The sequence below is a fragment of the Callorhinus ursinus genome, unplaced genomic scaffold (genome assembly GCF_003265705.2).
Source record: "Callorhinus ursinus isolate GAN/ISIS: 27379988/994484 unplaced genomic scaffold, GSC_fseal_2.0 scaffold25, whole genome shotgun sequence".
Lineage (NCBI taxonomy): Eukaryota > Metazoa > Chordata > Mammalia > Carnivora > Otariidae > Callorhinus > Callorhinus ursinus.
The window spans coordinates 459,462-487,374 of NW_027397087.1; the positions used below are offsets into that span (position 1 = coordinate 459,462).

At 37.8% G+C, this 27,913-nt stretch overlaps 2 protein-coding genes across 3 annotated transcripts in view; both read right to left on the bottom strand.

The window, feature by feature from the left end:
- The window catches only part of LOC112832904 (olfactory receptor 4F3/4F16/4F29-like), a 33,695-nt gene extending 10,321 nt beyond the window's left edge, over positions 1 to 23,374 (bottom strand). Inside the window, exons 1-4 of one of the 2 annotated variants that reach the window (XM_025883744.2) lie at positions 23,347 to 23,374; positions 17,974 to 18,115; positions 4,785 to 4,950; positions 3,305 to 3,408 (exon numbers count right to left, since the gene is read on the bottom strand). The gene's annotated coding sequence lies outside the window, so the exon portion shown is untranslated. Of the gene's footprint in view, positions 1 to 3,304; positions 3,409 to 4,784; positions 4,951 to 9,141; positions 10,446 to 17,973; positions 18,116 to 23,346 lie in introns of those variants that run through there. The other variant, XR_012373730.1, reaches the window with a different exon arrangement.
- On the bottom strand, positions 14,534 to 15,613 carry LOC112832905 (olfactory receptor 4F21-like). The gene has a single exon (XM_025883745.2). It carries the CDS (start codon positions 15,611 to 15,613, stop codon positions 14,675 to 14,677), a length of 939 nt encoding a protein of 312 aa, XP_025739530.1. The 3' UTR covers positions 14,534 to 14,674.
- Positions 23,375 to 27,913: the final 4,539 nt, after the last annotated feature.

The window sequence follows — 27,913 nt, forward strand, 5'->3', positions numbered from 1 at the left end:
TTTTTTTAAGTTATTCCCTGTACAGGGGCCAGAGACATTTCTGTTCATTGAACTTATAGAAAGATTCATGAGGAAAAAGTAAGTGATCTAAGAACATAGATAGTAGAATCTCTGATACTAATACAATATTATTTTAAAAGATTCACTTCCAGATAGTTAGGAAGATCATCTTATTTAATTTTCCTCTTTCTCAGCATTCTTATGTGGGCACAATTGAAAAAAAAAGACTTCTAACTAGAGTCATTAATATATGAAAGGACTTAAATGTCAAAGCTTAGAGGCCAAAGGGCAGAATGTGTCTTAAACACACAGTGCAGGGCGCCTGGGTGGCTCAGTTGGTTAAGCGACTGCCTTCGGCTCAGGTCATGATCCTGGAGTCCCGGGATCGAGTCCCGCATCGGGCTCCCTGCTCAGCGGGGAGTCTGCTTCTACCTCTGACCCTCTTCCCTCTCGTGCTCTCTATCTCTCATCCTCTCTCTCTCTCAAATAAATAAATAAAATCTTAAAAAAAAAAAAACACACACAGTGCATAACTTAATTTCAAATAAATGCAAATGTGTAAATTCTAAAACCTACTTTGGGCATCCTTTTGAGTTTCCTAAATGATTTTCTTCACTCCTCTCCAAACCCTCAGATATAATTTTCTTAGGATGATTATTTAGGAGCAATTACTTTTGCTGAATCCTCAGTATAGATGGAAACTATCATTATCCACCGGATATTGATCTTTTATACATGTGAAAAATGCCAAAGGGGCCATCAACTAAAACTGCTGATCAATGAGTCAGCCATATCATTTTTTTAAACTCTTACACCTCTTCTTTTTTTTTTTTTTAATTTTTTTTATTGTTATGTTAATCACCATATATTACATCATTAGTTTTTGATGCAGTGTTCCATGATTCATTGTTTGTTCATAACACCCAGTGCACCATGCAAAACGTGCCCTCCTCAATACCCATCACCAGGCTAACCCATCCCCCCACCCCCCTACCCTCTAGAACCCTCAGTTTGTTTTTCAGAGTCCATCATCTCTCATGGTTCGTCTCCCCCTCTGACATACTCCCCTTTTCTTCCTCTCCTGTTATCTTCTTCTTTTCCTTTTTTCTTAAAATATGTTGCGTTATTGGTTTCAGAAGTACAGATCTGTGATTCAACAGTCTTGCACAATTCACAGCGCTCACCGTAGCACATACCCTCCCCAATGTCTATCATCTTACACCTCTTCTTAATCTTATCATATCCAGAATAAATACTTTAAAAAAATTTTTTGAGTATAGTTGACACACAATGTTACATTAGTTTCACAAATATTTTTTATTATTAATGGTGTCTTTTTTTCCTCAACTCTCTTTAACACATTAATAGTTCTCTGATCCTCTTCACTGTCTACACGTCATTTCCATTTCCTTAATGTTCTAATGAATCTTGGTTGTCAAACATTGGTAAGAGTCTAATTATAAATATAATACAATTATTTCCTAAATGTTACAAGTCAGACTTCTGTTAATTCTGATCTCATTTTGGCTTTAGAAAACCTTAATGTTATATATCACATTAGTATTATATATAATAGCTGTACTGCATCCTCTGGAAATAAAGATGCTGTATGTGAGACTATCATCAGTCCTCATGATTAGCCATATGAGTTATAAATTCATCTGAATTAAGAATGTTTCTATTCTCTCACATAATTACAACTAAGACAATTTCTTCAAGTTCTGCCCTACCAGGAACACTGCTATTTTTATCTTGTTTCATTAATCATTTCCTACAGGATATGAATACCAAAATTTATAACATCATTTTGCTTTTTTCTAAAAGTTTACAACCTCTAAAAACCTTTTACATCTTTTGTTGTACAATACACAGGGAAGAGAAGGAAAGAGAATATGATCTATATTTTACAGATTAGAAAACAAGAACTCAAAGAGATTAAACAGATTGCCTAATTTTGCACAACTAAACGTCAAATTCAAGCCCAGTTCTTGCAATTGTTGTAAAGATGCAAGTGAATAAAAGAAATATGTGAAGAAAATGCCAAAATTTTAACAGTTGCTATCTTCCTATGAAGTGGCTGTGGGTGATTTTTTCCCTTCCTTATACTTTCATAAATTTTCTATTTTGCACATCTATTTCTTTTTAAAAAATATTAATTTAAAAAATAAGTTGAAGGTGCCTGGGTGGCTAGGTCAGTTAAGCATCTGCCTTCGCCTCAGGTCATGATCTCAGGGTCCCCGGAACCAAGCCCCAGGACGGTTCCCTGCTCAGCAGGGAGTCTGTTTCTCCCAGTCCCTCTGCCCCTTCTCTCCATTTGTGCACTCTCTCTCTCTCAAATAAATAAATAAAATCTTAAAAAAAAAAAAAAAGCAAGTTGACTCCAGAGTCCAGGCCTTCTTCACTACAGTGCCGTGTAAGTCATTGACAACCTGCAGTCAAAAATAACTTCAATGGGGGGCACCTGGGTGGCTCAGTCATTAAGTGTCTGCCTTTGGCTCAGGTCATGGTCCCAGGGTCCTGGGATGAAGCCCTGCATTGGGCTCCCTGCTCCACGGGAAGCCTGCTTCTCCCTCTCCCACTCCCTCTGCTTGTGTTCCCTCTCGCTGTGTCTGTCTCTGTCAAATAAATTAAAATATTAAAAAATAATAATAAAAATAAATAAAAATAAAAAAATAACTTCAAGGGCATGAGGAAGTAGCTTCTACTACTAAGGTACTTGACAGAAGTTCATAGAAGGCAACGTGGGTTGCTACTACCCTCATGCTATCTCTGGCTGTGCAAGACCTCCACTGTCATTCTTACCCAGATCTAGTCTCTTCTAATTTCCCAGCCTCCAATGTTCTCCTTTCCATACCCTTTTCAATTAAACCATTTACATGCTGAGCCGTATCCACATAAAGTGTGTTAAAAAGAACTCAATAGTTACCTGAATTTATATAAATTTAACTCTCATAAAATTTTCATTTTAGTTCTGTATGTCCATGCACCATGCTTCCTAACTATTCCAGGCTACTCCCAACTCTTCCACTCTCAACCTGCCCTCCTTGAACATCAGAAAGAGATGTCAACAGCTTGGCACTCAACTTCTAAAATGTTGCCTATACCTAATCTTATATCCCTATGGTGAAATTTTCACATGAGAATTGTAGTTTACTGCATTCCATTGTCTGTGTCATCTATGTTGCATCAAAAAAACAACACAGATGAATCTTCTCTGAGCCCTAGAAATGGCTCACACTCAATGCTGAAAATGTCATTAATCCTATTTGAAAAGAAAGGCAGTGGGAACCAGACTCTCTCTTACCTGAGTTAGACCAAAGAATCTATTCTTCTCAAATAGTAGTAGATCAATTCCCTCCAAATTTTGTGACAAGATAGAGAGCTTCCATTATGTAAAAACTATAATTTCTAAAAGAGAAAAATAAGAATTAGTTTAATGGATACAGAGAACAAAATGACAGAAATTGGGAGTGTATAAAACACAGAAACTGAAAATACCACATAGGAATTTATCTACCACACACATACACAAAAAAAAAAAACTAAAAGAAAATACAAAGTAGGGGAATAAAAAAGAATAAGAAATAGAAAAGATGAAATATGCTGTTTCCTCCTCCTAGAACATCCTCTTCTAGTCAAAATCCCACCCTTGATTCATGATCCAGCTTATTGTCCTCCAAATACCCTTAGCAATACCTTCCCCAGTACACTTAGCAAGAGCCATAGTTCGTTCATCTTGATACTCCTCCCCATGCCTTGCCCAGAATACATGTATCACAAATATGTGGAATAGCAATTAAACTGTGTATCAGGTTAAGAGAGGAAATAATTACTGAGCAATCATTGGAGAGAGACCCAAGAGTAGGTTGGATTAATGTTCAGTCTGCTAAACCGTAAAACATTTGTTTTGCATACATTTTACATGATAGTACTTGAGGTAGAAGTATTTTTCTAAATTCAGGAGAGGACAATTTCACATTCTGACTGGGATTGTAACTTTTTCCAAAACAAAGAGCTTAATATTGTCTTCCTCAAGTAAAAAAGATTCTAATTAGCAACCTTGAATACTGGTGACCAAAATGATGGTGTGAGTCTTGGGAATAGCCGACTTTTCCCTGATTAGATTTTCCTGGGAATTATTCCTTGGATTCCACACTGATTTTCCCCCTGGGGAATTAAAAAGGGCAAAAAGGACTGAAGAAAGAAAAGTAGCTTCTGGATACCAGATTTAATGGTGCTTTAGATGGATGTACAGAAATATTTTTGCTTTAAAATGAAATCAGTAGAGGGGCGCCTGGGTGGCTCAGTCAGAAAAGTGTGCAACTCTTAATCTCAGGGTCCTGAGTTCCACCCTCACATTGAGTCTAGAAGTTACTTACATGAATAAATACATACATACATAAACTTTTTAAAAAATAATAAAATAAAAAATAAAATGAATCAGTAGAAGTATCTAAGAAATCCAACACACCAGAATGCTTGAGAAGCAGATAGAAAGGGAAACAGTATTACTCTACTATAGTACTAACAAAGATTTCATGGCAAAACACTCATCAATGAGAACAAGGAGGTAACAGCAAATGAAAAACAACAAGACAAAAAACTATCTCTTACTTTAACAATTTTGGCTTTCTAGATGCCTTTTGGTCCCACAAAATTCAAAACCCAGGACCTTAGACTACATAAATTTTTCATCAGAGTGCTATCAAGTTATAAAGTGGTAATTACTGGAGTATAAAAGGACATATAAAAGGAATTATGTCAGAAAGTTTTAAAATAAGTACACCTTGGGGCTCCTGGGTGGCTCAGTCGTTAAGCATCTGCCTTTGGCTCAGGTCAGGATCCCAAGGTCCTGGGATCGAAACTCACATCGGGCTCTCTGCTCAGTGGGAAGCCTGCTTCTCCCTCTCTCACTCCTCCTGCTTGTATTTCCTCTCTCACTGTCTCTCTCTCTGTCAAATAAATAAATAAAATCTTTAAAAATTTTTTTAAAAATAAAATAAATACATCTTTTCCATAAAAGCCTTCCCTGACCACATTTTTTTTATGCTTTTCTTTCATTGTCCTATAATCGTTCCCTCTGCTTCTATTATCAGCTTCTTTGGGTATTATTGTCTAGGAATTATTGCCTCATATTAACTTTTTTTATTTAAATTTTATTAGTCAACATATAGTACATCATTAGTTTTTGATGTAGTGTTCAATGATTCTTTTGTTGTGTATAACACCCAGTGCTCATCACATCACGTGCCCTCCTTAAGGCCATGCCGCCCTCCTTAACCCATTTACCACATCCCCCCACCCACCTCACTTTCCGCAACCCTCAGTTTGTTTCCCAGAGTCAAGAGTCTCTCATGGTTTGTCGCCCTCTCTGATTTCCTCATATTAACTCTTACGAAGAATTACAATTGATTGGCTCCAACATCACACCCTGCCATAAACTGATCAGTAAAGGCAAGCAAGCAGAGGTACACAGTGCAGAACACATAGTCAATATTTAATAAGTATTAATTTTAAAAATATTTGACTAATTTTTTCTAATGTAGTTTAGAATAATTTTTAAAATTAATCAATGTATTCAAATGGTTAATCCCTCATAGACATAGCCTTTACCAATGATCAGCTGTTAAAAGAATTCCATGAAGTAAAACTATTGTCTAGGCTTTACATATTTGTAAAGAATTTGTAGAGAAAATGGACTTTAAAAATCCATCTGTGTGTTATTTAAAGACATAAAGATACAGAAAACACATATATCTTAATGAAAGAAGATGTTACTTGAACAATGATTTATACACAGTGTAGTGTCAATGAATGAAGCATACAGCTGGTCCATTACACTTCTACACATACATTTACAAACACTTATATCTTAATGAAATAAGAGGTTAGCTGAAGGGCACATTATACACAATGTAGTTTCAATTAGTTCAGAATATGGCTATGCCCATACACTTCCACCCATAGGTTTCCAAACACTTGTATCTTAATGAAAACCGATGCTAGTTGAAGGATGCTTATAAATACAATGTATGGAATATTACTGAGCCATGTAAAAGAATGAAATCTTGCCATTTGCAATGACATGGATGGAGCTAGAAAGTATTATGCTAAGCGAAATAAGTCAGTCAGAGAAAGACAAATACCATATATGTCACTCATATGTGGAATTTAAGAAACAAAACAAACAAGCAAAAGGAATAAAAAAAGAAAGAGGCAAACCAAGAAACAGACTCTTGTTAACTTGGTCAAGCAAGAGAAAACTATATACTTATATATCTTCTCTGGAAAAATGTGTGTTCAAGTTCTTTGCTCATTATTTTCAGAAGCCAATATAACTTTTATTGTCTATAAATGCTACTTCTTTATTAAATATCATAAAAGAACTTTTACATTAAATGTCATTAGTTATTATAGTCCATACATAACATGCTATATGCATAATGTTACAGAGTATACACGTAAAAGGCATTTGATTAATTGCTATAAATTTCAAGTATTATTTGTCATGTAAATGGTATATGAATCTTAATATACTGTTTTAAAAAGTATAATTTAACAGTGCCAAAATTTGATAATAATATATCTAAGTTAAATTTAAATATGTGAAACAGGAAACTATGGGCAGAGTCTAGCCTTTCTTCTTAGAAATTTGGGACTCTTTAAAAAAAATTGTCTAAAGAATTTAATTTCTTTATGCTCATGAAGTGAAAACTCAAAATCATCTATGATATTATCTACTTGTAATTGAATTTTTCCTACATCCCACTGTTTACAACAATGATTTCTTCTACAAAATCTCCCTAGAAATATATTCTCTTAGGTTTTTGCCCATTTTTAATTTGGTATTTGGTTTTTTGCTGTTGAGTTATTTGAGTCCCTTATATATTTTATAAATTAACCTCTTATGAGATACATGGTTTACAAGTATTTTCTCCCATTCCACAAGTTGTCTTTTGACTCTGTTGATTGTTGCCTTTGCTGTGCAGAAGTTTTTAGTTCCACTTGTTTATTTTTTTTGTTACCTGTGTGCTGTTGATGTTATGTCCAAGAAATCATTGCCAAAACCAATATCAAGAAGCTTTTTTCCTATGTCTCCTCCTAGATCCCGTTTTATAGCTTCAGATGACATTTAAGCTTTTATTTTTTTTTTCATATTTTATTTATTTATGCGTCAGAGAGAGAAAGAAAAAGAGCACAAGCAGGGGGAGCAGCAGGCAGAGTGAGAAGCAGGCTCCACACTGAACAGGGAGCCCGACGCTGGGCTCCATCCCAGCACCCCGGGATCATGACCTGAGCCGAAGGCAGACGTTCAACTGACTGAGCCACCCAGGCGTCCCAGACATTTAAGCTTTTAACCATTGTGAGTTGATTTTTGTGTATGGTGTAAGTTAGGGATCCGTTTTTGTTGTTGTTAACCTTAAAAATAAAGCTGCCATTTATTTAACCAGCAAAAAGATGGGTTTATTTAGGAATAGCAGAGAATTACAATCAGGGACATGCAGTCTATAGCAAAGCCATAGGCTAATTTGGAGAACAAAGGAGGCTCAGTCAGTTGGGCATGTGCCTTTGGCTCAAGTCATGATCCCAGAGTCCTGGGATCGAGTCCCACGTCGGGATCCTTGCTCAGCAGGGAGCCTGCTTCTCCCTCTCCCACTGCCACTCCCCCCTGCTTGTGCGCTCAATCTCTGTCTCTCTCTCTCTCTCTCTGACAAATAAATAAATAAAATCTTAAAAGGAAAAAAAAAAGCCTCCAGCGGAGAACGAAGGAGAGGAATACTTTCTTTCGGGGGGGGGGGGTTGGGAAGGGCTGTTATAAACCAAAAGTGCATTGGAGTAAACTGGGAGTTCAAACCATAGTGGCTTCTCATTGGCTGAGTTGTGACAGTCCCTTGTAGGCTGGGCTGTTGCCGGGGAAGAAGAAACCTTCTTCCCCTCTGCTGGGAAAGTACTTTACTAAGTACTATCCAGTGCAAAGCCCTTTTTCTGTTGTATTTGAAATTGGCAACAAGTGGTAAGACATGAGAGCTCCACCTATTGGCTTTCTTACTCCATTTTGGTGAGGTTTCCCTGCACTAATTTTCACATTTTGCATGTAGATATTCAGTTTTTCCAACACCATTTGTTAAAGAGACTATCCTTTCCCCATTGTGTATTCTTGGCACTCTTGTCAAAGATCAGTTGACCATACACACACATGGGTTTATGTCTTGGCTCTATAGTCTGTTCCATTGTTCTATAAGCCTGTCTTTATGCCAATACCATACTGTTTTAATTATTGTAGACTTGAAGTATTTGAAATCAGTAATTTGAAATTAGGAAGTGTGATGCATCCAGCTTTCTTCTTCTTTCTCAAGATCATATAAATGGTCAATAGGGATATGAAAATATGCTCAACATCATTAATTATCAGGGAAATGCAAATCAAAACTATAATGAGATATCACCTCACACCTATTAGGATGGCTATTATCAAAAAAAGAAAAACAGATAACTGTTGGTGAGGATGTGGAGAAATTGGAACCCTTTGGCACTATTGATGGGAATGTAAATTGGTGCATTCCTTATGCAAAACACTATAGTGGTCCTTCAAAAAATTAAGAATAGAATTACCATATCAGTATCTCAAAGAGATATCTGCACTCCCACATATATTGCAGCATTATTTACAATAGCCAAGATATGGAAACTATCAAAGTGTCCACCAACAGATGAGTCAGAAAGAAAATCTGATATTCACCTTCAATGGAATATTATTTAGCTTTGGAAAGGAAGGAAATCCTGCCATTTGTGACAACATGAATGAAACTGGAGGACATTATGCTAAGTGAAATAGCCATCTACAGGACAAAAATACAGGATTCCACTTATATGAAGTAACTAAAATAGTCAATACAATACAGTACAATAGTGAGAATACAATAGTGATTGCCATGGCTAGGAAATAGTTGTTTTCCATTGGGTATAAAATTTCAGTTCTTTTAGATGAGTAAGTTCTAGATATCCACTCTACAACATAGTGCCTGTAGTTAATAATATGGTATTGTACACTTCAAAATTGGTTAAAAGGTAGACATGTGTTTTACCACAAAAAAAAAGTAAAGTAAAATTAAGGGACACAAGGAAACTTTGGGAGGTGTTTCATATTGTCTATTACTTTAATTGTACTGAGTGTATAATGAGTGTTTGCATATATCCAAACTCATAAAATTGTACACATTAAATATGTGTAATTCTTTATATATCAATTATACCTCAATAATACACATAATACACAGAAAGAGGAATAAAGAGAGACAGAGAGGTAGAGAAAATCAAGTAAGGATATATCAACATGGTATAAATATATCATTTTTAAAAAATAAACTACTATAGAAAACTTTATGCCAGTATATTTTAGAACTGTAAAAATGAAATAGACAAATTCTTTTAAAAATATATTCATAATTCTTTCTTGAGTCAGTTCTAATTAGTTATATACATTTTTATTTTTTTTATTATGTTATGTTATTCACCATACAGTACATCATTAGTTTTTGATGTAGTGATGCATGATTCATTGTTTATGCATAACACCCAGTGCTCCATGCAATACATGCCCTCCTTAATACCCATCACCGGGCTAACCCATCCCCCTTCCCCCTCCCCTCTAAAACCCTCAGTTTATTTCTCAAAGTCCACAGTGTCTCATGGTTCATCTCTCCCTCCGATTCCCCCCCCTTTATTTTTCCCTTCCTTCTCCTAATGTCCTCCATGCTATTCCTTATGGTCCACAAATAAGTGAAACCATATGATGATTGTCTTTCTCTGCTTGACTTATTTTACTTAGCATAATCTCCTCCAGTCCCATCCATGTTGATGTAAAAGTTGGGTATTCATCCTTTCCGATGGCTGAGTAATATTCCATTGTATATATGGACCACATCTTCTTTATCCATTCGTCTGTTGAAGGGCATCTCGGCTCTTTCCACAGTTTGGCTATTGTGGACATTGCTGCTCTGAAGATTGGGGTGCGTATGGCCCTTCTTTTCACTACATCTGTGTCTTTGGGGTAAATACCCAGGAGTGCAATTGCTGGGTCATAGGGTAGCTCTATTTTCAAATTTTTGAGGAACCTCCACACTGTTTTCCAAAGTGGCTGTACCAACTTTCATTCCCACCAACAGTGTAAGAGGGTTCCCCTTTCTCCACAACCTCTCCAACATTTGTTGTTTCTATCCCTGTCCATTTTTGCCATTCTAACTGGTATAAGGTGGTATCTCAATGTGGTTTTCATTTGAATTTCCCTGATGGCTAATGATGATGAACATACACAAAGATAAACTCAAAATGGATGAAAGACCTCAATGTGAGACAGGAATCCATCAAAATCCTAGAGGAGAACATAGCCAGTAACCTCTTTGACATCGGCCACAGCAACTTCTTTCAAGATACATCTCCAAAAGCTAGTGAAACAAAAGCAAAAATGAACTTTTAGGACTTCATCAAGATAAAAAGCTTCTGCACAGCAAAGGAAACAGTCAACAAAACAAAGAGGCAACCCACAGAATGGGAGAAGGTATTTGCAAATGACACTACAGATAAAGGGCTGGTATCCAAGATCTATAAAGAACTTCTCAAACTCAACACCCAAAAAACAAATAATCAAGTCAAAAAATGGGCAGAAGACATGAAAAGACACTTCTCTGAAGAAGACATACAAATGGCTAACAGACCCAGCTTTCTTTTGAGGTCTGTTGGCATGAAAGATGGTTCTCCTTCCCTTCACTTTCAGTCTGGATGTATCTTTAGGTTCAAAATGAGTCTCTTGTAGACAGATATATACATTTTTAAAGAAGAATATATGCAAACATTAAAAATGAGCAAAAATTAAACAAGATTGTTTGTGGATATATACTTATTTATTTTTTAAGTATTTTTTTATTTATTTTTGTGAGAGAAAGAGTGCATGTGTACCTGAGCAGGAGGAGAGGCAGAGGGAGAAACAGACCCCTCGTTGAGAAGGGAACCCTACTCAGAACTCGATCCCAGCACCCTGGGATCATGACCTGAGCCGAAGGCAGACGCTTAGCCAACTGAACCACCCAGGTGCCCGGATATATACTTCTTTAATAAAATTATTTTTCAAAAAAAGCAAAAGAAGTATAAAGATAAATCCAGAAGAGTGATTGTTTCTGGGTGTAAAACAAGGTAAAGGGATAGGGGTTGAGAGAGTAGATGCAATGATAGATAGGCTCACAGGTATTTATTTTATTATGCTTTTTAACTCAAATGTATGTTACATATTTTGTAAATACATAATATTTCATAACAAGAAGTAGAAAAAATGAATTAGGTCAGTAGATAAAGTTTTTTTCTTTCAGATTTGCAAAGATTCAATTAATTATATATCCTCTGTCCGCAAAGATGGGAGAAACTCATGCTCTAATTCACTGCTGGTGATGGAAATATAAATCGACCCAATCATTTTAGAACGCAATTTTGCCATATATAATCAAGCCTTACAAATACATTTTGGCGCAGCAATTTCATTTCTATTGTTATTATGAGGAAGTAACCAAAGCCATGTATATATAAAAAGGTACATCAATATCTTCCATAGCAGAGTTGCTGAAGACTAAAAATTGGAAATAACTTAACTGTCAGCAGTGAAGTATTGACTAAAGCAGTATGGCTATATCCATGCAATAGATTACTATATAGTGACCAAGAACTACATGGTAGAAGTAGATTTATTAGCATAAAAAGACTTACACATCATATTGTTAAATGACCAATATCAGTATTGTTAAATGACTTACATATCATATTGTTAAATGGACTGTAGAACAATGTGGTCCTATTTTGTATGATTTTTCAAATGCATAAAGGAAAAATCCTAAAAGAAATATAATAATATTTCGACAATTATATTTGAGTGAAGTGATTTTCGGTGATTTTTTTTCTTTTCTTCCTTGTGCTTATTTATATGTAACCTACAAATGTACTTTAGATTGCACAGGTTTGTTTTCCTGAATAAGTTAAACATTTGCGCTAAATCTACTAGATTTTTCCTATTTCCTCCCGTTCCTTGTGATTCATAATGAAAGAGTTGTCTCTCTCTCTCTCTCAGCTTTTGGACAAACCATTTGCTCTTTGGGCAAAAACAAATAATTATTGACTTCCCACTGTAGGTCCAGCATCTGTCTAGGTACAAAGATCAAAAAATTGTATTTTCTGCTTTATGGATCTTCTTTCCATGTGGACAGAAACAAAAAATAATTAATAAAACAAAGCAGTCATTCAAATGGGGACATTCAACAAAGCATATGATAGAGAATGATTGGAGTAGAAAGGCAAGAGGGAACTTCTTTAGATAGGAAGTTTCTTGGGGTTGATATTCACAAATTCATGAACTCCTCTCTCAAACCCTTTTGTTCAGTCTGCCTACCCTACCACACCCCTTCCTTTCTTGCAGTGATTTTTTTGCCTCAGAGATGGATCGCCCCTTCCTACAATTAAGTTGTATATTTCTTTTTTTTTAAGATTTATTTATTCTTACTTTAGAGAGAGAGAGCACGCATGCACTCGTGGGGGGAGGGGCAGAGGGAGATAATCTCAAGCAGACACCATACTGCATGCAGAGCCCAACACCTGGCTCAATCCCAGGACCCATGAGATCATGACCTGAGTCAAAATTACAAATGGAACACTTAACCGACTGAGCCACTCAGGCACCCCAGGTTATATACTTCTAACACAATTTTCTACAGTTCCTAGGACAGGATTTAGAACACAGTAAGTATTCAATACCTTCTTTGATTAATTGAATTTCTATTTATGTAACTTTTTATAACCTACTCAGCTTGGTAACATCTTCCAGCACATTAAAAAGCACCATAGATAACGAAAACAAGCTTCTTAGAACTAATGCATAGCTCATAAGAAGGTAATTTGAATATAAAAGAAAGTGTAGAAAGTAAACTGAATTGTGGCATTTTGAAGTCTCTATATTCAAGGAATTTTATCATTTAAAATATTTTAGTTCTGGGATGCCTGAGTGGCTCAGGCGGTTAAGCATCTGCCTTTGGCTCAGGTCATGATCTCAGAATCCTGGGATCAAGTCCCGCGTCACGCTCCCTCTCTCTCTCTCTCTCTCTCTCAAATAAATAAATAAATAAATAAATAAATAAATAAATAAAATACTTCAGTCCTGTTAGGAAAAGTGTATGTTCTTGATCAAGATCTGATGAATGGACTTAGAAAGGAAAGGAAATAGTTTGTAGACAGCATGGAAGAAGGTCATCAAAACTGAGAAGTGGTTTTAATGTTTTATTTCATTTTATTGAACAGGCACTTACATAACACTATAGATCAAGAATTGTTTAAGTACCTACAAATATTAACTTGGTCAATCCTTATAATCTTATGAGGAAGGTAACTTTACCATATCAATTAAGTCAAAAACAAATATCAGAAATTTCAGATGGTTCTGTCATCTGGGTGCCTGGGTGGCTCAGTTGGTTAAGCGACTGCCTTCGGCTCAGGTCATGATCCTGGAGTCCCGGGATCGAGTCCCACATCGGGCTCCCTGCTCAGCAGGGAGTCTGCTTCTCCCTCTGACCCTCTTCCCTCTCGTGCTATCTCTCATTCTCTCTCTCTCAAATAAATAAATAAAATCTTTAAAAAAAAAAGAAATTTCAGATGGTTCAACTTACCTCTATTTTACAGATGACAGAATTTAGGCATAAAGAGGTTAAGCAATTTATGTGTTAGTAAAATGCAAAGCTAAGTTTTTACGTCAGGCGGTCTGGCTCAAGAGTGTGTACTTGTAACCATGGCACTATAAAAGGAAAGAGTTTACCTAACTCTGAGGTATCATTGCTGATTTCAATATAATTAGGGCAAGAATTAGCACTACCTAGGACAGAATTATTAAGTAGGTCATGGTCTTTGTCCATTACCTGGCCCCCATTATTTAAATCCCGTGACAGTACAGGAATACAGCTTTTGAAAGAACTGGAGTAATTATAAGGCTTAATTCATGCATTAGTTGAAAAGTTTAAGAAGCTATAACCCAGTGATCCAATTTCAGGTTGATGTTGTGATAAAACACACACATGCACACACAAAGAAAATTTAGAATAACTTTAGCTCTTTGCTTTTTTACTAAAGGGCAATATATATTGAAAGGTAAGAGATAGACAACAATATCTTTTTAAAATGCTCTTTTTGTCTTTTATCTATTTTCTTCACACACTTTGGCTACTCCCACACATCTCACTGTAGAACCTCTAAAGAAAAAAAACACCTATCTCTAATATTTTTAATATTTCCAAAGCACTTTTCTTCAGGTTCTGCATTACAAACCCCAAAAATAAATCTGACAAGTGAGGATTTTCCTCGGAACACAGAGTAGGAAAAGAGATAGAAAGTCCTGTCCAAAATCCTCCTTATCAAGGAGAGGTGAGAAAATGTGGAAACAATTATATATTAATACTTCTTATTCCATCACATTACATAAGAAAGAACCCCATATCCTCCTTGATTATGGGCAGAAAACTCATTAAGAAAATCCTGTAATTAATAATTAAACTAGTAAGTAGAGCATCCCTGTGCTGTGTTTCATTGGATTCATGTCTGCAGCACAGTCAGGGAATGTTAGAGATGCTTGTCTTTCTTGATTCAAAATCACTTAAAATAGCTTCCTGGAGCTCAACACCTGACTGAATATCGTCCTCATTGCCACTTTCATCTCTTTATTCCTAAAAGTGTAGATGGCAGGGTTCAGAAATGGGGTAATAATTACATCAAAAATGGCAAGGAACTTATCCACTGGCACTGTGGGAAATGGCCATGAGTACACAAAAATACATGGACCAAAAAATAAGACCACAACTGTGATGTGAGCTGACAGAGTAGAGAGAGCCTTGGACAAGCCACCTGAAGAACGTTGCCAAACAATGACCAAGATGAAGATATAGGAAATAACCAAAATGAAAAAAGTTCCCAGAGAGATGAAACCACTATTGGCAGTGACCATGAGCTCCAATCTGTAAGTGTCTGTGCAGGCAAGACTAATAAATCGAGGAAGATCACAGTAAAAGCTGTCCACTTCATTGGGGCCACAAAATGGCAGGTTTACAACAAATACAAGTTGGATCAATGAGTGGATGATTCCAATGGTCCAAGCTACCACCAAGAGTAAAATACAAGTTCTGAAGTTCATGATAGTCAGGTAGTGGAGAGGCCTGCATATAGCAACATAACGGTCAAGGGCCATGGCAATGAGCAGAACCATCTCAGTTCCTCCAATAACATGAATGAAAAACATCTGAGCAATGCAGCCTTGGAAAGAGATTACTTTTCTCTCCTTGAAAAGATCAGAAATCATCTTGGGAGCTGCAATGGAGGAAACCCACATGTCAATAAAGGAGAGGTTGGCCAGCAGGAAGTACATGGGGGAGTGTAAATGGGAGTCAGAGATCACTGTGAGCACAATGAGGAGGTTTCCTAAAATACCCGTTATATAGAACACAGAGAAAACTAGAAATAGAACAAGCTGCATCTCCAAAGAACTGGTGAGTCCCACCAACACAATCTCAGACACCACCGAATTATTTCCTCCCCCCATGGTTTCAGTCACTTTGGGCTCCAAATTTGCCTGAAAGAACAGGAAAAAAATAACAAATTGGGATTACTGGCCATATCCATCAAGGTTCCATGAGAGAAGCAGACCACTAGGAGATAATATACTAAGGTATTTCTTAGTGATTTGACCTTGCATAATCATGGAAGCTGATTCAGCAGTTTCTGTTAAGTCTATTGTCTTTGCATCTGATGCCGTAGCTTGATGTCCACAGGACAGGCCCCCAGGAAGGAAAGATGGATGTAAATTGAAGGAAAACAAAAATAAACTGGAACACACGAGTAAAAGCTAAAGTCCTCAGGGACAGACGAAAATTAGTGTCAGTGTTCATTGCCTCTAACCTCAATGGTATAGATATACTGCAGAAGCCAGGGCCCTCCACCACAGAACTGAACACACAGTGGGCCCACAAGTCAGAGAAGCTCAAGAAGTATCCCAAAGAGGGTGTGGCAGTTGCGGTCCTGGCCACTGCCTCACCCCAATGAGATAAGCCAGCAGAGAAATGACAACGTGTATGAGCTATAAATATGGCTGCTGTTTCACTTCAACCTAGAAATATTGCAAAAGAATCTCCTTTACAATGTATTCTAGTTGGAAACATAGAGAAAAAGGAATTCTAGAGCACGTAGTTCAATCTAGGCAAGCTGACACAATACAAAGCTGACACCATACTGTCTATTTAAAAGAATATAGGGGTGCCTGAGTGGCTCAGTCAGTTAAGTGTCGGACTCTTGTTTTCAGTTCAGCTCATTATCTCAGGGGCATGAGATCAAGCCCTGTGTCTGGCTGGGCACTCATCAGGGAGTCTGCTTCTCCTCTCCCTCTGCTCCTCCCCCTGCTCACACACGCTCTCTCTCTCTCAAATAAATTAATCTTTAAAAAATAGATTTCTAAGAGAATGTAAAAATTTTGAAACTTACCACCTCTATTCATTTGGTCAAACCAAATTTAAGTGGCACTTAAGTAGACTTGACAAAGGCTCTAAATCTATTAGTCCTAATCTCACTTCATCTCCCACCAACTTCCCTTGTTATTACTGACTCTGTTTAAAATTTCACCATGGGTTCTCCTCTGATGTCAGAAAGCCACTTCAAGAGAGAAATGGAAAAGAATTTAAATAGAGTTTTGTAGTGAAAGGAAAACAAAGGTACTAAGTATTATACGGCAATAAATTGTTGCTTCTACTAGCCCACAGGGACTTCAAAATGCCTAAAAACACAAAAAGGAAAAAACTGGCAGAACTACAAAAGAAATAGGGACATTCTGTATACTTGTGGAAATAGTGGAAGAGTGAAACACACTTCCTTCAGTGAACAATAGGACAAACCAACAAAATATCAGTCGGCATAATGAAGGTTTAAAAACATGATTAATCAGGGGCGCCTGGGTGGCTCAGTTGGTTAAGCGACTGCCTTCGGCTCAGGTCATGATCCTGGAGTCCCTGGATCGAGTCCTGCATCGGGCTCCCTGCTCAGCGGAGAGTCTGCTTCTCCCTCTGACCCTCTTCCCTCTCGTGCTCTCTCTCTAGCTCATTCTCTCTCTCAAATAAATAAATAAAATCTTTAAAAAAAATAAATAAAATAAATAAAAACATGATTAGTCAAATTGAATTATATAGTTCGCTGTCCCCAATATATGCAGAATACTCAAGTATTTATAGAGCATTAAAAAAACTTTACCATATGCTGTATTATAGAGCAAATCTTAACAAATTTCAAAAGGTTGCTACCATGCAAACCATATTCCAGCCCCAGAGCAATTAAGGTATAACAACTAACCAAAATGTAACTATAAAATCTTCATATGTTTGGAAATTAGGTAACACACTTTTAAATAACTCTTGGGTCAAAGATGAAATCCCAATGGAAATAAGAAAACATTTTAAACTGAGTTATAAAATATTTTATACCAAATCCAGTAAGATGAAGCAAAAGCTGTATTTAGAGGAAAATATATAGTCTAACTGCTTATATTAGAGAAAGAAAAAAAGCTTAAAATTAATCTAAAACTTAATGAGCTAAGTATCCATCTTTAAAAGTAGTAAACACAACCGCAAAACAAAAACATTTTCTATTAATGAAAGAGAAACCAAAAATAAACTACAGAGAATCTACAAAAACAAAGGCTGTTCTTTGAAAAGACAAGTAAAATTGATAAGCCTTTGATGAAATGAATCAAGCAAAAAAAAAAGAGAGATGGCACATAGAACTAATATCAAAAACAAAAGAGGAATATAAATAGAGATGTTACAGACATTGAAAGCATAATAAGAGACTATAATAAACAACTTTATGCCAACATATTCTAAAATTTTGATAACATCAGCAAATATCTAGTAAAATAACTTACCAAAATTCACTGTGCTGGACACTGTAGAGCCACTGTCCTTCTCTACCCTGCTCCACACCTCTGGGGAGGGCCTTTAAGGACTGCATAAACTGGGCTCCCGGGCTCTCACTGTTGGCTACTTTTGATCAATGAGAGGCACTAACAAGAAACAAGAGGCCAGGGAGAGTGAAAGATAAGAATATCAGTCACGGGACGCCTGGGTGGCTCAGTCGTTAAGCGTCTGCCTTCGGCTCAGGTCATGATCCCAGGGTCCTGGGATCGAGCCCCGCATCGGGCTCCCTGCTCGTTGGGAAGCCTGCTTCTCCCTCTCCCACTCCCCCTGCTTGTGTTCCCTCTCTCGCTGTGTTTCTCTCTGTCAAGTAAATAAATAAAATCTTAAAAAAAAAAAAAAGAATATCAATCGCCTGACAGTCCCCTCCAGGCCCCAGGCTGGCAATGTCTGCATTTCTTTTTAACAGGGCAGCCCTCTCCTACATCTGTAACTTCCTTTACAGATCCCAGCAACCACCCTGGGATGCTTCACCATGCCTTACTGGTTTCCCTTAATCCCATCCTCATCTTTCAAATAGTCTACTTATTGTGAATCTTCCCTCTATTACTCTACTTAAGTGTGCTGTTTTCTGTGGGGACCACAATTAATAAGATAGGAAACCTAAATAATCCTATAACTGCATTAAAGAGATTAAAAAATTTAAGTTGAATTTTAAAAATCTTCCAGCAAACACAATTCCGGTTTTTATGGCAAAATCTACCAAAAATTCAAGGAACCAATAACTATAATTCTACTGAAATTGCAAAGAAAGAGAGAAAATTTTCTTACCTACCTTATTTTATGAGACTAACATAATGTCCATACTAAAATTTGACCAGAGCAGTATGAGAAAAAAAAAATTTCAGGGCAGTATCACCCCCGGATTTGTTTTTTTTAAGATTGATTTATTTATTTGAGAGAAAGCACACTCCCGAGTGGGGGTGGGAGGCAGAAGCAGACAGAGAGGAAGAGAGAATCCCAAGCAGACTCCCCACTGAGAGTGGAGCCCTACTGGGGCTCGATCCCACAGCCCCAAGATCACAACCTGAGCCGAAATCAAGAGTAAGACACTTAACCGAAGGAGACACCCACACGCCCCCATCACCCATGGATTTAGATGCAAAATTAATAAAAATAATTTTGCTAAAAGGAGGAAAAGTGGGGCAGTATAGCAGTCTGGGTTTCCCAAAAGCAAGCACTGAGGTGGAGGTTAGTGTACAAGATGATCATGAGAGATTAACACCTAAAGGAGAAGTCAGAGGAGGCAGGATTGGGCAAAAGACAAAGTCTAACTGCGATGCAGAGCCAACAAATCCCCACCTTGCTGAGCCCTGTAGGGAGTTTTGCTCCATGAGAGTGCCCCATGTGGGCTGGAAATAGCTCGGCATTTATACTTCCCTTCACTCAGTCATCCAGCACATATGGGCTGCTCTGGTCAGGGTGTGACCTCAAGGCTATCTGCTGATGGCACTCCCCATGGCTGGGCAGCAAATCCCTCCTTGAAGGAAAACCCAGGTGGCAGGGAGGGCAGGAGATGAAGGATTCTAGTCTAGACATGTAAAGTGTTAAGTGAAAGGTGGACATCCAGTAGTATTCATCTTTAAACAATGCACATATTTTTTTGCTTTTGCCTACTTTGCATACATAAATAACAGAATAATAGGAAAGGAAAAAGCAAGGGATTTTTTTAAAGATTTTATTTGTCAGAGAGAGAAAGAGAGAGAGCACATGCAGGGGGAGAGGCAGGCAGAGGGAGAAGCAGACTTCCCACTGAGCAGGGAATCCAATGGGGAACTTCATCCCAGGACCCCAGGATCATGACCTGAGCCAAAGGCAGACACTTAACTGATGGAGCCATCCAGGCATCCCAAAGCAAGGGATTGTTAACACAAAAACCACATGGAGGTTAACTGTAGAAAGGAAGGAGAGGAACAAAAACAGAGAAACACAGGAGCTTTATAAGGCACTAGAAAAACTCTTTTAACCTGAGTAATGAGTGCACAGGGATTCACATTACTTTTAATATACCTATGTTTATACACTCCTCTGTATGTAGAATATTTCACAATTTTTAAAAAAATAACAGAAAAAGAAGATGGATAGGGATATTCCAGACGGGGGGAACAGCATGTGCAAAGGTACAGCGGTGAGAGTGAGCAGCAGTTTTGGGTGGAGAACAATGACTTTTATGGCTTCTATGCAAGGTTGTGTAGGAGGAACATAGGAGATAAAAGGTAAAGATAAGTAGAAAACAGATTGCAGAGGCCCTAGAAAGCCAGACTATGGGGAATGAAATACTCCATAATGGAGATTTAAGTTGAAGAACTTGATACCTGTAAAGTAGTGTTTGTTTTTTTAAAGAAGCTAAGGCTAGAGAGGTGACTTAGAAATCATCTGCATAGATGTGATCACTGAAGCCACAAGAAATATATGTATCTAGAGGAAAAGTCAAATATGCTATGAGAAAAGCCCAAGATTTAAATCTGGGAAAAAGGGACACCTGGGTGGCTCAGTTGTTAAGCGTCTGCCTTCACCTCAGGTCATGATCCCAGGGTCCTGGGATCGAGCCCCACATCGGGCTCCCTGCTCCATGGGAAGCCTGCTTCTCCCTCTCCCGCTCCCCCTGCTGGTGTTCTCTCTCTCACTGTGTCTCCTCTGTCAAATAAATAAATAAAATCTAAAATAAATAAATAAATAAATAAATAAATAAATAAATAAATAAATAAAATAAGTCTGGGAAAAAGAAACAAAAACAGGGAAAGAAACAGTTCCAGAGAAGCAGAGAGTTCAGAACTCTAGAAGTCAAGAAATGAGATTATTTCAGAAGGTGAATAGTGTTGCAGTGGAATCAAGAGGAATAAGAATTAATTCAGCGTTTCTGGGATCAACAAAAGAAAACTGGTATTTGAAAGCAAGGCACTGCTAGGAATTCTTCACTAATGTATTCCTAGTGCCTAGAATGTAACACATCGGATGTGCTCCATGAATATTTATGGAATATATGAATAATAGAGGGAGGAACTCAGACTGCCCAGGGTTAAGGTAAACGTAGGCTGTTAAGAAAGTTAGTCTCTTGAGAGTATACAATTTAAAAATAAAGGAGGAGAAGGATACATGGAGAGAGCCCAAAATAAAGGGACTTTTTAATGATTAAATAAACAGGAGAAATGAGTGTTTCATAGGAACCAGTGGGGGAGAATATGAAAGCGCACAACAGCCAGAGGTAATTGGTCATAAGGCTCTGGAGTAGCAGAAATGGATGAAATAAAAAATAAAGATAAGAAGGCTTAGCCTTGCAAAATACAAGGGCCATGTATTGTTCTAAGTCAGGAAAGGAAAGGGGAAAAAAAATTTGTGAAGACACAAACATGCTATAATAAGGCTTCTTGTTATAGTAAGAACACTAAAGTAGTAACAGGTGAATCTGAACTGTACTAGATCAGAAGGTCTGTCTTTTAGTGGATATACTGTCAATGAGGTTTTTGAACTATAGATTTTCAAGCAGATGTACAAAATGATTTCTGCCTATTACTGTCCCTTTTTTCATTTGATATCACCAGCAAATAAATAAAAGAGGGATGCCTGGATGGCTCAGTTGGTTGAGTGACTGACTGACTCTTGATTTCGGCTCAGCTCGTGATCTCACGGTCCTGGGATCGAGCCCCACATTGGGCTCCCCACTGAATGGGGAGTTTGGTTGTCTCCCTATCCCTCTGCCCCTCCCCCTGTTCGCACTCTCGAGCTCTCTCTCTCTCAAATAAATAAATAGACCTTTAAATAAATAAATGAAAAGCCCTCAAACCAAGGAAAAGATCATCCGACATCCTGCAGTTTTGCTACTTAAAAAAGAAAAAAAAATCAAAATTTTCCATGATTTATCTAGAATCTGGTTGGGATGGAGTGGGATCCAGGGAAGCAGAGAAGAGAAACCAATAAGAAATAGAGGATGAACCAGTAGACCAGAGCTTTAAGATGATACAGTAGTGAGGACTGAGGAGCCAAAAAAGGAAAATACAAGGTTCCGGCAAAATCCAGAGTGTTCCTGGTTCCCAGTCTCTGCCCGCCCCGCCTATTCTACAGCAAAATGGTATTCCAGAAACACTGGCTGTGCCTCTCTACTAATCCAAATTGGAGATTTCCCATTGACTGAAAAACAACCCAGGTATTCTAGGGCCTCTGTGTTTGGGCCCCAGCACCAACTCACCCTATGTTCAGCTAAACAGACCCTGCATCTCTGAAACTTTTCCTCCTTTTCTTCAGACTCTCCCTTCCAAATAAAAAACGCTGCCTCATCTATCTTGAAATGTTGTTCATTTTTCACAGCCCCATTTAAGTGCCACCCAGTTCATGAAACCTCCCCAATTATCCTAGCATGGAAAAAAAAATCTTGTTCCCTCTGCCGTAGCACTTCCTACTTAGCACAGCACCTTTTGTCCTGCAGTATAGTTACATGAGCATGACTTGGTTCCTGTGTTTCCAGGCACTAGAGGGCAGGACCTCTGCATTATTCATCTCTATTTTCATCCTAGGAGAGTTTCAGAGGGCAGAATTGTCCATTCTAGGAAGTCAATGTTTGCTAAATTAATTTGAATTAATTCCTTTGCAATTTCAACTTAACTGTTTAAAATAAGATATTTTAGAAGATGAAGATAAAGAAAACATACAAAGAGAAGAAAAATGATGGTAAGGAGTGGAGAGAAAAAACAATTTAATGATAAAGAAAACAAAAATTAAGTGAAGAAGTAAATAATAGGGAAAGAGTGATAAAAAGAATCATGGAGAAGAGAAAGAAAAACGGAAACAGAGTGAAACTTCCCTCAAGTTCTGAGACTAGAGACTAACATGCCCAAATGGAAAAATACAGGAAAGGAATTAAAAATTAGCTTAAATATTGAAAATTCCAAAGTGCCCTAGCCATACACCCAGTAGAAGGCTTTTACAAAGAAGCTAATCTCACAAAGACAAGGACCTGAGTTTTCCTTCTCAGAAAATATTTGGCAGAGGGTGCCTGGGTGGCTCAGTCATTAAGCGTCTGCCTTCGGCTCAGGTCAGGATCCCAGGGTGCTGGGATTGAGCCCCGCATCGGGCTCCCTGCTCCGGGGGAAGCCTGCTTCTCCCTCTCCCACTCCCCCTGCTTGTGTTCCCTCTCTTGCTGTGTCTCTCTCTGTCAAATAAACAAAATCTTTAAAAAAAAAAAAAAAGAGAGAAAATATTTGACAGAAAGCCTCATCTGCCGTGGAGAATGGCAGATCCTTAACTAGAAACCAAAGTTTTCCCCATTCTTTCCACTTCTTTTCTAATGAGACATTTCCCTAAGTGGTATTCCTCCCTTACTTACCTCTCCAACTCTCAGCTGTTCCTGCTCCAGACGCAGTGATGGAACATAACTTTCGGTTTCTATCTCCTACTCCCACGAGTCCAGCTCATGGGGGGAAGAAACTATGTATTTTTCTCTGTATTCCCAGAACTCTGGTTAATGTTGAAAACATAACAGAAGCTGGGGAAGTACTTTTTGTTGAATGAGACAATGGATACACAAATAACCCAGATATCAAGGTTTTCTGAATCCTTCAGGAAGACGAGCGTCCAATGAAATAAATTAGAATATTTCACCTCAGCAATTACTTCAGACTTTTTCTCCTCAGTCATTTATTATAATAACTAATTAAATGTCAGAGGAAAGAACATGCAATTCCTGCTTCTTTGGCAAACAGTGGCTAAATTGCATAATTCTGTTTGCTTGGTCCACATAGAAGTTGTGTTCCACCACCAAAACCAGACACTGTTACCAACTCTGGAGTGGATGTTTACTGCCAGACTAAATCTGACCTAAATCTACATATTCTATGTGCATCCTAATGTCATTTACACTCCTGTGTGCCTCCTGGATCGTGCCTGACTCTTCCACATCATGGTTCGTACCCTTGAATATGTGACACTGAATACCTCTCTATCCCTTTTAAAGACCAACATAGGGGCGCCCGGGTGGCTCAGTCGTTGAGCGTCTGCCTTCAGCTCAGGTCATGATCCCGGGGTCCTGGGATCAAGCCCTGCATTGGGCTCCCTGCTCTGCGGGAAGTCTGCTTCTCCCTCTCCCACTTGCCCTGCTTGTGTTCCCTCTCTCACTGTGTCTCTCTCTGTCGAATAAATAAATAAAATCTTTAAAAAAAAAAATAAAGACCAACATAAGTTCTCTGCAGAATATTTTTCAAACCCTGCCCATTGACTCAACTACTCTTCTCAACTCTTTCTCTTCTGAGTGCCCTCTTCCTCTGGACCACAACTAAATCACAGTTTGAAATCTTCAGTGGTGATTTCAAACTCTGATTTAGTACCAGAAAACATCTCAGTTGACAAAACACAACAATATGATTGCATCTGTTCCACCTGTCCTTCTCACCCACCTGTTTTCTAGCAGACCTGAAATAGCAGCATCCTCAGAAAACTCACACCTGGCATGTGGACCTATTTGAAATTCCCCCAGAGTGGGAAAGAGATAGCTAATTAGCAATACAGAGGGTAGTCAAAAATGGTACCACATAGCAGAGGGAAGACCAATATGATTTCAGTCTGTGCTGGGAATGGTCTCAGAATAAGACTGATTTTCCCAGAGCAATGTAAGAGGAGACAGTTAAGGAGTCACATAGGGGAAGAGCTCCCTCATGAATAAATAAGTTTTATCAGGTTGTTGTGGTTTTGTTTTTGTTTTTGTTTCATTTTGTTTTTTACCTCAGGGCTTGAGGTGAAGATGAAGTCCTAAGATTCATGAAAATATCTTTTGATTACTTTTTTTTAAGTAGGCTCTATGCCCAGCATGGAGCCCAGTGAAGGGCTTGAACTCACAACTCCAAGATCAAGACCTGAGTTGAGCCTAAGAGTCAAACACTTAACTGACTAAGCCACCTAGGCGACCCTCTTTTAATTGCTTTTTTACTGAAAATCATCTTTACTGTTCTCCCATTTGTATACATATAAGACAGACACAAACACACAAAACTGGATATTTATTCTCTAGATATATGCATTTGGACAGGTTGAAAAAAGAAAAACCAGTATATTCTGGGGTTTAGAAAATACAACAATCCAAGGGGCCCCTAAGGGGCCCCTGGGTGGCTCAGTCATTAAGCGTCTGCCTTCAACTCAGGTCTTGATCCCAGGGTCCTGGGATCGAGCCCCACATCGGGCTCCCTGCTCCGCGGGAAGCCTGCTTCTCCCTCTCCCACTCCCCCTGCTTGTGTTCCCTCTCTCACTGTGTCTCTCTCTGTCAAATAAATAAATAAATAAAATCTTTTAAAAAATAAAAAAAATACAACAATCCAAGAAAAAGAGCCAACTAAAACATAAAGACTCTTTGTTTTTGACACTACCCTGAATCTACCTATTCATCTATCTAAGGGTCCTATCAATGTTCTTACCTCTAAATGCCCATCGCTCTTCCAAATAAATATTTATAAGATTTTTATGAATATGGCTATATTTCCTGTTTCACTTGTGACTTTTGTAGTAGCTAATTAGTTCTTATGACAAAATATTTTTCTTTACACGTTCAAAGACCATTGATCAGGATGGTAGAGAAAAGGGTGAAAATTTTAAGGAATTCACATTATTTCTGAAAACACTAATTGAGATTCTAATATACCAAGTTCTGTTACAGATGATAATTATACAGAAGGAGGAAGAAGAGGAGACAAGGAATCTCCCTCAAAGAATTCACAGTCTGTGAATGAGAGAAATGTAAAGAAATATTTTAAATAGAGGATAAATGTAGTATTAAAAGCTCCACATAGAAGATAAATAATAAGATATGAGTGGAAAGTATGATAAGACTTCATCAAAAAGGTAATAGTTGGGTGATAATGTGACTTTGAGCAATGACAGAAGGAGCAGCTCATATAAAGATATGAAAATCTAAAAAAAAAAGATATGAAAATCTGAAACAGCACAGCATTTACAGAGGCTTGCCAGCAGTTTGCTCATGGAAGGCCATGGTTTGTGAACAAAGCTGAGAATTCTTAGAAATAACTGTGGGGACCTTGGGTTAATGAGAGAAGATGTGACCAAAAATCACAGATCAGCTTCCTGTCAAAGAGCACAGAAGGTGGAGGGAGATTGACCATTTGACAATACATAGCAAAATGGGATTGTGATTCACCTTGTGTTTTGGGGTTTTTTTTTTAAGAAAAACAAAACCAGGGGCTCCTGGGTGGCTCAGTCATTGGGCATCTGCATTCGGCTCAGGTTGTGGTCCCAGGGTCCTGGGATCGGGCTCCCCGCTCAGCGGGAAGCCCGTTTCTCCCTCTCGCACTCCCCCTGCTTGTGTTCCCTCTCTCACTGTGTCTCTCTGTCAAATAAATAAATAAAATCTTTAAAAAAAAATAAACAAAAATAAACATTTTTAATTGAAGCATAATAAACATACAATGTGGCATTAGTTTCAGGTATACAATATATTGATTCAACAATTCTGTACATTACTCAGTGCTCACGAAATAAGTGTAGTCACAATCTGTCACCAGACAACCTTGTTACGATGTTATTGACTTTATTCCCTACGCTGTACTTTTCATCTCCGTGACTTCTTTATTTTATAAATGAAAGTTTGTACCCCCCATTCCACTTTATCTATTTCATCCATCCCCCTCACCTACCTCCCCTCCCCTCACCTACCCCCCATTCCCCTTTATCTACTTCATCCATCCCTCTCACCTACCTCCCCTCCTACCACCTACAATAACCAGTTTGTTCTCTGTATTTAAAAGTCTGTTTTTTTGTTTGTTTCCTGTTTCTTCATTTGTTTTGTTTTTTACATTCCACATGTAAGTGAAATTATATGGTGTGTGTCTTTCTCTGTCTGACTTATTTCACTTAACATACCATCCTTTAGATACATCCATGTTGTCACAAATGGGAGAGTATCTTCCTTTTTCATGGCTGAATACTATTCCATCATGTATTTATAACACTTCTTCTTTATCCATTCATCTGCTGATGGACACTTAAGTTGTTTCTATATCTTGGCTACTGTAAATAATGCTGCAATAAACATAAGGGTGCATATATCTTTGTGAATTAGTGTTTTCATTTTCTTTGGGTAAATACCCAATAGTGGAATTACTGAATGGTAAGGTATTTCTATTTTTAATTTTTTGAGGAAACTCCATACTGTTTTCCACAGTGGCTTCATCAACATACATTCCCACCAACAGTGCACAAGGGTTCCTTTTTCTCCACATCCTCACCAACACTTGTTATTTCTTGCCTTTTTGATACTAGCCATTCTGACAGGTGTGAGGTGATATCTCATTGTGGTTTTGATTTGCATTTCCCTGATGATTAGTGATGTTGAGCATCTTTTTCATGTGTCTATTGACCATCTATATGTCTTCTCTGGAAAAATGTCTATTCAGGTCTTCTGCCCATTTTTTAAATTTATTTATTTATTTAAATAATCTCTACACCCAACATGGAGCTCAAATTTATGACCCTGAGATCAAGAGTCACACACTCTTCCGACTGAGCCAGCCAGGCACTCCTGCCCATTTTTAATCAGGTTATTTGTGATTTTGGTGTTGAGTTGTGTAAGTTCTTCATATATTTTGGAGATTAACCCCTTATCAGATATATCATTTGCAAATATCTTCTCCCATTCATTAGATTGCCTTTTTGTTTTGTTTCCTTTGCTATGCAGAAGCTTTTTATTTTGGTGTAGTCCTAATAGTTGAATTTTGTTTTTGTTTCTCTTGGCTGGGAAAACATCTAGAAAAATGTTGCTAAAGCCAACATGAAAGAGATTACTGCCTATGCTTTCCCCTAGGAGTTTTATAGTTTCAGGTCTTACGTTTAGGTCTTTAACCCATTTTGAGCTTATTTTTTGTGAATAGTGTAAGAAAATGATCCAGTTTCAT